This window comes from Chanodichthys erythropterus, chromosome 5 (genome assembly GCF_024489055.1).
Source record: "Chanodichthys erythropterus isolate Z2021 chromosome 5, ASM2448905v1, whole genome shotgun sequence".
Classification (NCBI taxonomy): domain Eukaryota; kingdom Metazoa; phylum Chordata; class Actinopteri; order Cypriniformes; family Xenocyprididae; genus Chanodichthys; species Chanodichthys erythropterus.
In genome coordinates, this window is record NC_090225.1 from 11,513,490 (window position 1) to 11,526,593 (window position 13,104).

Below are 13,104 nucleotides of genomic sequence, written 5' to 3' on the forward strand. Positions count from 1 at the left end.
TAAGAAACGATGGTTACTTTAACCACATTTAAAAGTACATTAGCAACATGCTAACGAAACATTTAGAAAGACAATTCACAAATATCTCTAAAAATATCATATCATGGATCATGTCAGTTATTATTGCTCCATCTGCCATTTTTCGCTGTTTTCCTTGCTTGCTTACCTAGTCTGTTGATTCACCTGTGCAGATCCAGACATTACTGGCTGCCCTTGTCTAATGCCTTTCATAATGTTGGGAACATGGGCTGGCATATGCAAATATTGGGGCGTACACCCCAACTGTTACGTAACAGTCGGTGTTATGTTGAGACTGTATAAGACTTATGTATAAGACTTACTGTGTTGAGCTATATAACAATGATTAGTTTTCTGTCGATTAATGTATCCAAACAGTTGCTCACCTGTCTTATAAAACATATTTGTGTTTTGGATATTTTAATCCAAAAATCTTACATATTCTGCTTTTAACAACACTCTTGTATGTTACCATTGAGTTGTCAGAATGAACTCTTGTTCAAGAACTTGTATACTTTCTTTAATATTCATAAAATGGAATACAAATGTTGTCTCAAGTACATACAAGACTCTAAAAACTAAAAAGGTGTAAAACATCTGAGGAAGGTCTCGTAGGATAAGAAGTCTGCCACTAAAATCAGACCAAACAGGTAGAGAAAGAGTGCAGAGCTCTCTGAGCATGTAACAGTAAAAATCTTCAGGCACAGTCACCATAGTGTGGGATGTGTGTCATTACAAAAGTGTGGAGATTTGGCTTTTGTAATCCGCACACAAAAACACAATCATACACGGATTGGAACACAAGAAATCTGTAAACAAATGTTCTCCATAAAAAAGGTCTCTGACTAGGCGCTTTCTTTCGGAATAAGGGGAAAAAGGCTAGCGAGCATCTCCAGCGTAAGAAAACAAAAAAACGTGATTGAACAGAGCCATTGTATTCAAGTCCTGAGTTTTTAAAACAAAACATAAAAGGCCAAAAAAATGAATTCAAAACACTGACGAACCCATGGAAAGTTTTACAGTAAACAAGATTGATAGTTTCCATGCCCGTAACGGTCACTTGAGCGTACTGAAATAAATCAGTGAACACAGAAGGTGGGTTTCATCTAGTCCGCTGGTGAATTGCTAGCCTCTCAGGAGAAGGGGCGAGGGGTCTATTGGCAGCAGAAGCTGTGGTTCAGCTCTAACCAGAGGTGGCCTGTCAGTCAAGGCAGCGGGGTTCATCGGCGCGGTTGGTGTCGGGTAGGTCTGGGAGCGGGTGCCACAGCGCAGGAAGGCGTTGAGGCAGAGGCCGCAGCATCCTCCGCCTCCTCCAGCTCACCCTGGAGCTCCTGACTAACACTGGACTGCAGTGCTGCCGGCGTCAACCACTCCTTTGGCAGGCAGCTCTGAAGGAAGGGCACACAAGAGCTGAAGTAGGCCAGTCGATTCACCCATCGTGGGATTTCTCGACCACAGAGGATCTGGAGCAGACGTGATAAGGATATGGTGAGATTTTTGGCTCTTTATGGCAACATGGACCCACTAGATTAATGTATTCACTTCCTTCGGCTTACCTCTGATAGTGCTGAGGAAAAGTGATTGCAGTTCTTGTGCATGAGGTGGTAGGCGTTCCCCTTATATTCCTTCCCCATTTCCTCCACAATTCTCTCCACATCCTCTTCTGTGAAGTCTGTGCTCCCTAAAACAATGGCCTCTCTGAGAAAGCAAGTAGAAATTGAATAGGGTGTGAGAGATGCCGAAAGAGGAAATAGGTTTTTACAGACATATCTTTCAGTCTGATCGCTATGGTGATAAATATTCGGACTCACTTGAATTTGAATGTCTCTCCGAGCTCTGTGGCGTCACCAGGTGTTATCTCAAATATACCTGAAAAAGGATAAGGATGTCCTCCGTAGGCAAACTCTACAAACAAGAGAAAGTATGAGTTAGGTGTGTGCAATATGACTATGAGAATGATTCAAATGTCTCCACGACCTGCCTTTACAGAGAGATCGTTAGTATTGTGCTACAGGGCATATTTTAGAATTTGCATGCTTTTAAAGCTTTGTCAGTTTAAACTTTTTCACACACACTGTTCTAATATTTGGTTTTCAGAGCACACACATGAAGCTGTCACAGCAAAAGTCTTATTATGCTTAAACTGTCAAATACATACAAGGTTATGTCAAAAATACACAAGGTTCACATAAACACAGTCGGTTATATCTTAAGTGAATGTAACCTGTTTGAGATTAAATTAGATCCGTACATTCGGTCTTAAAGTGACAGCAGTCTAATAAACCTGCTGCTGTGTCATTAATGTTAATCAAACAGCAAAGAAAAGAGAAAAAAAATCACTTGACTCTCGACTGAAGAAATTTTGTAGCTTTAATAAGACTCAGTATGTAAGAAGAATCAGTGGGTATTTAATTCACACAGTGAAGACTATGCAGTTTTATTTTTATATTTCATTATTAAATTTCTTACTTGAATGCTGCTATAAAATAGACCAGCTGTTCCTGAAAATTTAAGCACTGTTTATCTTTCTTACACTGTATTTTTCCTTGTACTTATTTTTAATAATAAAAAAACATACATAAGTTTGACTGTACTACTCAGTACCTTGCCGAATAGCAAATATAAAAACACCTTAGTTTGTGTCCTTATTTTGAAGCATACCCTGGAAGGCTCTTATTAGTTAATTTGATCACACAGAAAACATTCAAGAATGCCAATGCAAACTCTCTAGAACTGCCAAACAAAACAACTTTTCTTCTGATTAAACTGGAAGCCTTTGGAGGCAGAAACCACAGAAAATGTCAAGGTCTTTTCCTGTTACATCAACAGATCATCTATGATGTGAGGTTTAGTCATGTTTAAACACCTCCTTCTTTCTTTGTAAAGTCATGCAAGTTAAACACTGGATTTCTGAGTAGCCTGACTCATTTGTGTCTGAGTCATAACGCAAACCTTACCTCTGCCATAGATCTCAATTCCTGAGTGAAATACTCCGATTCCCAGAGAGGTAGTGAACTCATTGATCCAGTACTATAAGGAAACATAACAAGTCTGAGTGACGTACTGTCAAACGGTAAAAGCGTTTCAAGGACAACTGGGATGATTTAGTGGTTAAATCTGAAAAGGATGTTAATAATGTGTCTTTATATACTCAATAGATTCTCATTTTCCATAAACCATTCTTGCAGTACTACCATACTGTAAGCAACTTAAAGCATTATTCAAACAAAATATTGAATAAACACACAAGGGATGGGGATGTAGAACTGAATGAGTGTTAAAATTCTGTGGAAATCTGTTTATCTTTTTAAAACGCTGTGGGTGGCTCAAATATTTGAAGTGTACCTTCAAGAGCTAGCTATAAACATTATCAAAATATATTCAAAATATTCAATAAACACAAGGGGTGGGGGATGTGTAGAACAGTGAATGAGCATTAAAATGTGGTGGAATTCTGTTGATCTTTTTTAAATGCTGTGGGTGGCTCAAATATTTGAAGTGTACATTCAAGAGCTAGCTATAAACATTATCAGAATATATCCAAAATATTCAATAAACACAAGAGGTGGGGATGTGTAGAACTCAGTGAATAAGCATTAAAATTCTGTAGAATTCTGTTGATCTTTTTGAAATAATCTGTTGTGAATTGCTGTGCAACCATTAAAGTATGCTGATCAGTGTTGCCAAGCCAGATAACATTATTTTTAACCCCTGGAATGCGGATTTGACCTAGTATTGAGTAGCAATTGGTCAGGTTTTGTTGTGAAAATCTGGCAACTCCTGATGCTAACATATGGGTGTGTACAAGTGACTGAGTACTTGAAAAACCTTTGTATTCACACCCAAACCTATCTCATGAACCTATCTCTGTTCTTTGAGGAAGTAACTACTGACAGCTGCCCCAACTGATTGTTTCACCAAAAAATAAGATGTCAGTGAACCTGCTGTTTTGTAGATGACCAATGCTTTACAACATTAAGTTTATATTTGTAATACATTCATGCATATACCTAAAAGTAGCCAAGATGCATATTGCTCCAAAAGGATTTTGGCAAGTAAAATGATGTTTTGTTGAAGCAATTTAAAATAAAAAAACAAGTAACTAGACAGTTCTCCAACTCCTCCTCATTCAGGGCTGTGAAATAAGACACTTATCCCTTTGGCCTCAATTACTTCAAAGCTTATTATACATATCCTTCATCACAAAACTGGGGATTAGTCTCTCTGTGATCAGCAACTGGCTTCTAAGTGTGATTTTCAGTGAGAGTACTCTCATGCCAATAGAGCTGCGATTAGAAAATAAAATCTACAAGCTCCGACCTGAACTATGTGGGAGAGCTCACACTTATAAGTTTCTATGGGAACAGCTGTTAGGGGACTTTTCGTTTAAATAAAAGACCTCATAGTCATGCTAGAACCTCGGTTCATGACACCAATGTTTCAGGGAACATGCATACATGGATATCATACTTAACATTTATAATGAATTAGCCTCAAAATTATAAACTACACATTAGAAATCACAGGCTACTATCCTGGGTTGCGTTTCCCAAAGCGAACTATGGTCGCAAGTTCCCTCGTTACTAATAGAGTTCAATGGGACTTACGACCATAGTTGACTAACGATGCTTTCGGGACGCACCCCTACATGGACAAATTTCCCATCTCTAGCTAAATGGGCTATAAATATCCTTCATGGTTTATAGGCTTAATACAGATTGTAAAGTGATTCTCATTCAAATTATGATTACTTGACAACTTTATAAAAAAAAAAAAAAAACCTGGCAAGGCTCAAATTTCTAGTCTTAATCTTTATGTGAGAACATAAACTCAAAATAGCCCAACATAAGTGAAGAGTCCTAAGGAAAGTATACATTTCCATGACCCTGTTTTAAGGGGTCAATGAGACACATGAGACAGAGTAAATCTTTAAATGGAGGCTATTCACGTTACTAAGTGATCAATGACACTACGTCAATATTTTTAATCAATTTTTATAGTCTCTTTTCAGCTCACATTGCATTTGTACATTTGGGGTAAAATCAATGTTATAATTTATTATAAAAAATAGACCTTTCACAACACAAAGCGACTATTTTAATTGCAAAATAAAGTGGTTTGCATTATATATGACATGAGACTGACTAAACTACCAATTTTCCAGCAATAATTGACCTTTCGCCGGGAGTTTGATTGACAAGCGATCTAACCAATCAGAACGCCGCATACGCCATTTTGTCCGACAAAGCAGCCAGTAGTTAAAAGATTAACCTCGATGGAGTTAAACTTGAAAAATGGTGTGTATTGACGTCTTTCCGCGTTTGAAACAACATTCATTCTCATGTTCATGGACTAATAGGAAGAGATGATCGGTTTTTATGAGCGGTTGAACTGAGGATCTACAGCAATCTGTCACGACCATGGTCACGACACATTAAAGAGCAACAAAACGGTTTTTATTGTTTGAATTTCTTTAATAACTACACAATTTGAAAGCTGGGACTTTGTTTAATATCATAAGTAACCTGCTCTGTCTTGTCTGTCGATGTGTGGTCAGTATCCTTTGTTCCGCGATGTATTTTTTATTGCTTGTGGAGTGACAGCGCTACGGCTTGTCGGACAAAGCAACAGTAACTAAGGGGGGCGGGGCTCGGCGAAAGGCTAATTCCACTGCTGAACATGATCATTTAAAAAAAGGATTGATGAGTTCAACAAAAGCATATACCATCGATTAACTACCTCGTAGCTCACTGTACATCTGTCTTTAACGGTTTATATTTTATTGTTAAAAATCAATTCCCCCACGGAGTGGAGAAAATGAATGGGATTTTTTACTTCTGGAACCCTGGAACCGACTGTTGCACCATTTCCGCTCTCTCTGAAACTCCTCTGGAGCATGGAATAGAAAACCTGAAGTGGAGTTTTACTCGAGTGATTACAGAACGCTTTAAGCGAGGATGGGAATTCTCTGTCGCTCCGCTCCACTTTTATGCGCTATTCCAGTCCGGAATTTTGTCTGTTCCGTGCTTGCTGACACGCAAAGCTAGACGCTTTTAAGTTTTTTTAAATGTTCTGAAACTCAAGTTACTTGATATTAATTAGTCGTTTATTGGACTATAAAAGAAGTGTCACTCGAAGGTTTGCTGTAGTGCGGAGTGTAGGCTGATATAGAGTCCAAATACTCTCTTATTCGCGTGATACTGATTAATTGAGGCGTTTTAGAAAGGATAACGGTGTTTACCATGATTTCTCGACAACAGCTGTCTCAGATCACACAGGTGGATTCAAGTGACAGTTGAATTAACTGGGTCGCAGCTTTTAGCTAGACTGTCACATCTCAATACACACGAATAAACTTGATGAACTTTTACTGCAGAGCTATGGTTAGACTTAAATATTGTTAAAAGAGGCTGGATCCATTCTGATAAGCTGCCAATGGAATCGTACACACATTTCCTAAGTCTATAAAACATGATCTCTTTCTTTTACATTTACTAATGGTGCTTTATCGATTTTAAAATGCATGCTGACATGGCTGTGTCTCAAAACCTAGTAAGCTGACTACGCACGCATTCAAACGTGTCCAAAACGCTGCCTAATTAGCAGCTCACTTTGTTTTAGGACACAGCTATTGGATGTGTCGAATTAATGGCAATACTACACACCTCTATCCCGGGAGTGAGTTACTTGTATTTGTTTTAAAAGCACCTACCATATCATAAACGTTCAGAATAACCGGCTCGTTTGCCATCACAGGGATCTAGATGTTTTTCTTTCACTTTAGCTGCCGACCAGCTGCTGCTGCTGTTGCTGTCCTCCGTTTTTCTTTTCACTCTATTTCTCAGCACCCGGATTTATTTGTTTCCCTTGTAAGCACCGCTGCTGCGTCCTTATGACCTTTGCTGGTTTATAACAGTTAAGAGACATCTAAGAGCTGGTCCTGAAAGGGGTTTTCATTGATGGAATTTTTAGGCCACTTCTATTTAGTCCAGCTACAGGGAGTAGCGACGCTGCTAGGCTAACTGCCATTTAGCTTCATGACCAGCGGAGGCAAAAATAAACGGCACACAAAAGATAAAAATATCCTTGAAGATTCAGCCATTCAGACGACGAAGTGATATTTACAGTGAACGGAAATGAAAGCAGATGTACTTCAGATAAAAGGAAGACGTTTAGCACCCACGATATGAGCAGCCTCCCCCGTTTTGTGTGTCTTGTCTTGCGATAGTGCGGGTGAACTGTGAATGCGCGTGCCTGATGATGATGATGCCCAGCCTCACAGCAGTGCATTACTGCCACTCAGATGCTTTTGTAGAACAAAACACCCTACACATATGGACACTTTATCATTACAGTAATGTATCGCATCGATACGCACCCTTACGATACTAAAACCAAAGATATATCAACTTTTTTACAGTTTTCTTGTGGAACAGAGAAAAAAGAAGTAGCCTATGTATATATTTTACAAGAAGAGCAGACCTGTATGTGCTTTGTGTTTGGGGAAGGAAATGACAATTAACCCTTGAGCGATTATAAAAGTTTATAATTATGCAAATTAAATGGTTATAATAAATAAGCATGCCTGTTTCGAATCCATACAGAAAGCAACTTAGAATAACAATTGTAACACAAATAACAGAGCTCATTGTGACAATATAATACAGGAAAACATACATTTGGGAAAAAAAAAAAAAGGAAGGAAACACAAACAAACATCCATTGGTTGTGTGATTTTAAAAACTTTAAAAAATAGGCCCCAGTGAACTTAATCAACAATAATGGTTTGGTAATTTCTATAAATTAAACAGATAATTCATTCTGCTTGTGTTGAATGGATAAGGTCCATAGAGCGTATCTAAACTATATGTGATTTGAAATAACTTTAGCAATGGGCTATATTTATAAAACAAATAAGCTGTGTAAATCATTCCTATATCCATTATTACATAAATTGTCCCAGTGAACTAAATCTACACCAAAAAATAGCTGGAAAAGCACAGTATGATGAGTAAAATGAAGGCATGGATCAAAACCACACAAGTGCTGGTCACGTCTGTGAAGAAAACAGATAGTTTTCATTATGTATATATATAATTATTATTAAATGTCTGTTATTTTCAGGAATAACAGGAGAAATGAATAGCTTACATTAGATTCCATATATGTCTGAACTGCAAATACAGCACGAAGATCTCTAAAGCTGACTGGAAAAAAATAAGAAGGTATTTCTCACCACAGAGCATCAAGTTTCTGCCATCATGTGGTCAAGATCATCAACTACAAATATTAAACTGAACACAATATATGAATTATATTATTATTAGTAGTATCTAATCCTAAAATCAGCTTCAGTAAGACATCCTAAAATCTAGTCTCAATCACTAACTGTGCCTATATGCAAGAAAATTTGTGTGCAATTTACGTACACTGTTTTCACTGACAAATCAAGATTCATCAATAATTTTCATACTAAAATGTATTCTAAATATAAGTAACTGAAATCACATGAATGCAAAAATCACATACTCTGTAAAAAATATTTTTATGATTTGTTTTCATTTTTTTTTTGTCAAATCAACTTAGATAATTAATGTAGCTCAGATAACATAATATTTTGAGTTTCTGTTCATTAAACCAATGACCTTCACTGTATTAACTCAAATTTTTAATTTCAATGAACTCAAAATTTTAAGGCAACCAGGTAACTTACTTTTTTAAGGTAAACCAACAGTTATTTTTTACAGTGTACTCTGGGTGGCCTTATAAATGTGTTAAGACAAAATTTTATACATAGGCAGATATTTTATTTAAATACATATTTCATCATATATGTAAGTAAAGGTTGTGGAAGACCCTTATGGAAATAGTATGGATGTGTTTTATGCAAATTACTAACCTCAGACATGCAGACGCTCATTGAGAAGACCCCAAATTTATTAACATTACAACGAATTTGTGTGCATATGCACATGCAGTAAAGTACACTTTACATTTTCAACTTATCAGTTCTTATGATTTCCACTGAAACCGAGCACTTTCATTGCATATTTTCTGCTAACACAGCAAATCCTTTTAGTATTTAATATCTTGAAGAGTTATTTGAAAAGAAAGCGACATCCACCCGTAATTTGTCTCCACAATCTTTACAATAAAGACTGTATACTGTAAATAGCACTGTGTTCCTGAGAAAAGGTAAGATAATTCTTGGAACTCCTATTCATAATTTCATAGGGTTGTTCAAGGTTACCCAGTTTTTCAGAGTAAAAACAGCTCCTGTATTTCTGAAAGACATGAAACACATTCCCTTTTCTTCCATTGCTAATAAACCATCTGACTGCTCATATCCCCTGAGATAAAGCCAGGTTATGAAAACTAAACTGAGATAAACTTGCACCCACATGAGGTCCCCAGGCCTCTTCATGACACTTCTCATCAAGGGCCTCATGAAGGCAAGGCTACCTACCGAGCCAAAGGAATGTTTTGTGTTTCTACAACACACACACACACACACACACACACACACACACACACACACACACACACACACACACACACACACACACACACACACACACACACACACACACCTGATGCATATTACCTGAAACATGGTTGCATTAAAGTAAGTCTCCTACACAATGAAGTTGGCTTCAACACTGTGCACAAAGTTGTCTCCATTATACCTAAAGAAAAGAAAAATATCAAAACACTTGCACACATCCACTGTATAACAATCTTCTTCCCCAGTTAAACATTGTATGTGTGGCTCATATTGCTAATTGTTTAGGAAGGATTAATTTAATTTTTGAACTTAAAGATTGTCAATTCGCATGTGTCATACATACTCACAAATCGATGTCTGCATGGGCGAAAAGGCATCATTGTAGTGTATTCTCAACACAGCCAAAGCTCTTCCAGTACACAAGCTGTGAGACATTAAGAGAACTCATGACTATCATCAGTTGCCTCACATGTATTTCACTGCGAGAAAAAATGATACCAACTTGTTTTTATAGAAAAACATGCTGTCATAGCTCTGGTCCTCATAACATAGTGGCTTTGTTTTTTTTTTTTACCCCCCTGAAAAATATGTATGACAAAAACAACACTGTGCTTTTCATACTTATCTCAGATATGCTGATTAAATTACAGCATTAGAATCTACATAATACATAGGCCTAAGAAACATTCTTAGCAGATCCTTTGATGGATTACTTAAAACAAATCTGTGAACAATACATTGAGAAAATGATTAAGTATAACAGCAAATTGAACATATTCTATTATTAAGTGCTAAGTTTTTAGTGAATATTACCCTGGAATTGTGTTTGTCTAAAGTGTACATCTCCCTTGATGGTCTACAAGACACAAAACGATAACTCAGTTAAAAGGCTTCGAGCTACTAGATGGTCATATGATATGGTTTCTAAATTATATTGCTACACAATTAGACAACACTTACTTCATAACATGAATGTGTCTGTTTAGTGGGCAGCCCATAAAATGGGAAATCTACAAACAATCTATGCCTTATTTAGTGCTATAGTATCCACAGTAGTTTTCTTCTCAGATTTTTCACAAATAGAAAAAAAGGAGAATCATCGCCAACCCCCCAGTACCCAAACAACTTACCTGACTTTTTAAGCACATTGCATGAATTACCAATATTGTTTGGTAGCAGCTCCATACCACTTGATTTCAAACTGTTTTTAATTATATAACTGGTTGTTATGATAGCTGGATGAACTGGATGCCTTAACTAATTCTGTTGAGTTTGTCTGTACAAGAATCTTTCAATGATGCCATTTAAAACAACAGATCAGTTGTTAGTCATGTCTTTGTAGTCTGCATCCTCATAAATGCTGAAGGTCTGAAAACAAAAAAAAAACATATACTCTCAATAAATATGACAGTGTAATACTAAGTAAAATAAAAGTTAAAATTTGTATTTTTTTTTTTAATCTTGGCTTATATGAGTATCATAAACAACTCACTCCCTATATACTATTTTAAACACAGCTCAGTAAAGACCAGACCAAACCATGTTTGTAGTAATGGTGCACATGCACTCTCAAAATGGGTCATTTCTGTGATCTGCAACACATGGTCATTGTTCCTGTGTAGCTTCACATTAATGTTTCATGGTAGACAAGAAGAAGTGTCTCACTTTCTTATCTTAAATATAAAAGATACTTTGTTGGCATCTATGGTTCCATGAAGATCCTTTAACATTCATTAAACCGTTCCATTACACAAAAGGTTCTTTAGATTACTAAAATGTGCTTTACACTAAGAAAAAAGTGGTTCTTATAAGAACTTTTCACTGAAAGGTTCTTGGGGAACCCAAAAATGTTCTTCTATTGCATTGCTGGAACCTTTTAGGAACTTTTATTTTTAATGTCGGCATGAAACGGAAGTTTTGATAGTCTTTTCTTCCCTATTGTGACGTATATCCGAGTGAGAAAAAAAACCGTAGGACTTCATTTTGTCCATCGTGAATTGATTGGATTGTTGGGTCGTTGTGCTTTGCAATTTGCAATCTCTTATGAGTGACAGGTCGTCCCACCCGCGCACCAGTCAATATCATCAGAGAAGAGAAGAAGAATTGTCCATTTTGATTTCATGGTGACTTTAAATGTACACTTGGTAACTTCTGTACTTGGCCTACAGTACAGATACCTAATGTGCAGGTCATCACAATACAGCTATTTAAAACCACTAATGCTTCTTTGCAACTGTAAAATTTCAGTTTTTATGAATATTGCAAACCAGAATACTCAAAATGCATGTATAAAAGACAAAGAGTTGTGAAGGAACACTTTCCTTTTGCGATGCATAAGCTAGATCTATTCCAACTCACCTGGGCCCACAACTCAATGCCCTCTCTCTTGTCAATGTAACAGACAGGTCTGTTCATGTTGTGTTTGAACCAAGGGACAGTCGTGGACCCCCCTCGCATGGCACTCCTGATCTCCATCTGCAAGGGGTAATTTTCCACATGCAGACCTCCGTCCAACATTTTCAGGATAGTAATTTGCTCCTTCTGGTTTAGGTAGAGCACCACGGAATGTCTAGGGTTATACCAGTTGGGAAGCAGCAGAAGTCTATTCATGCCAAATTTACAAAAGAACAACACGCTGTTCTCCATCTTTACCAGCATGTTCCTCGAGTGATCTGTTGAGGAGAATCACAAAGGATGGGACATGACAATAGATGTGACAATAGTTTGTGTACTTATGCAATATTTTATCCTGTTTTGTAGTAAAAACAGTGTGTTATCACTGAACATTTTGAAAAGATGCACTTTAAATACCTGGATGATGCACTTAAATAACTAAAAAAACAAAGTATGGACACTTCATGCACTCAACTGTTGCATCTTTCCTTATGTGGAGGGGAAGTGGCTTTTAGTCTCTGATGTTAAATGACAAAATAACCTTATAATATTGGTACAATACACAGTTGAGTACATAATGCATTTTATAAGTGCATAGTGTATAGTGTGTCATTTGGGACACAACTAATAGAGTGGTGCAGGGATGATGTCAAAACCTGGAAGACTACATTGCAACTAGTGTTTCCTTTGAGATTTTCCAATGGGGTTTTTCAGTTTATTAAGTACAAAGAGGTCTGTGGTAAACATAACTTGACGATTCTTGTTCACACACTGCACACATTCACACCCCAAACAGTTTTATCTAGTTACTTATAGAAGCATACATTTTTAAGATAAAATAACAGCTTCAAAATGTGTTTTCGATATGGGTGTGTGTAATTTATGTTGTAGACCAAAATGTTATCACCAAGTTATGTTTACCGCACAGACCCTATTTTACTCAAAACCCCTATCATAAAACCCCGTAAGAAAATCTTGAGGGAACCATCAGCGGCGAATTAGTCTTTCGGGTGAACTCTGCACCAAGGTAAATGAACATTTTATTTTTAAATCACATTTTTCCAAATAAAATGTATTTGAATCTTAAATGTATTTTAAAGGAAATACTTCTGATAATCTGATTTCTGCCACTCACCCCCGACCACATGATGACTTGGCTTAAGTTGCATGAATCCATTATTTGCAGG

The 13,104-nt window shown here is 36.9% G+C and overlaps 1 protein-coding gene across 1 annotated transcript; it reads right to left on the reverse strand.

Moving 5' to 3' along the window:
- Positions 1-530: 530 nt before the first annotated feature.
- On the reverse strand, positions 531-7,245 carry desi2 (desumoylating isopeptidase 2). The gene is made up of 5 exons (XM_067385183.1): positions 6,731-7,245; positions 2,976-3,048; positions 1,830-1,923; positions 1,575-1,716; positions 531-1,481 (listed from the first exon to the last, which is right to left on the reverse strand). Exons 1-5 carry the CDS (start codon positions 6,767-6,769, stop codon positions 1,239-1,241), a joined length of 591 nt encoding a protein of 196 aa, XP_067241284.1. The 5' UTR covers positions 6,770-7,245; the 3' UTR covers positions 531-1,238.
- Between the last annotated feature and the right edge of the window lie 5,859 nt (positions 7,246-13,104).

Bases quoted from the DNA above. Each gene is read 5' to 3' on its own strand.
- desi2 (XM_067385183.1), bottom strand. From the start codon at position 6,769: ATGGCAAACGAGCCGGTTATTCTGAACGTTTATGATATG. The intron at 1,924-2,975 runs GTAAGGTTTGCG...TCTTGTTTGTAG, and splicing joins AATTGAGATCTATGGCAGAG to AGTTTGCCTACGGAGGACAT. The intron at 1,717-1,829 runs GTGAGTCCGAAT...TTGCTTTCTCAG, and splicing joins GGAGAGACATTCAAATTCAA to AGAGGCCATTGTTTTAGGGA.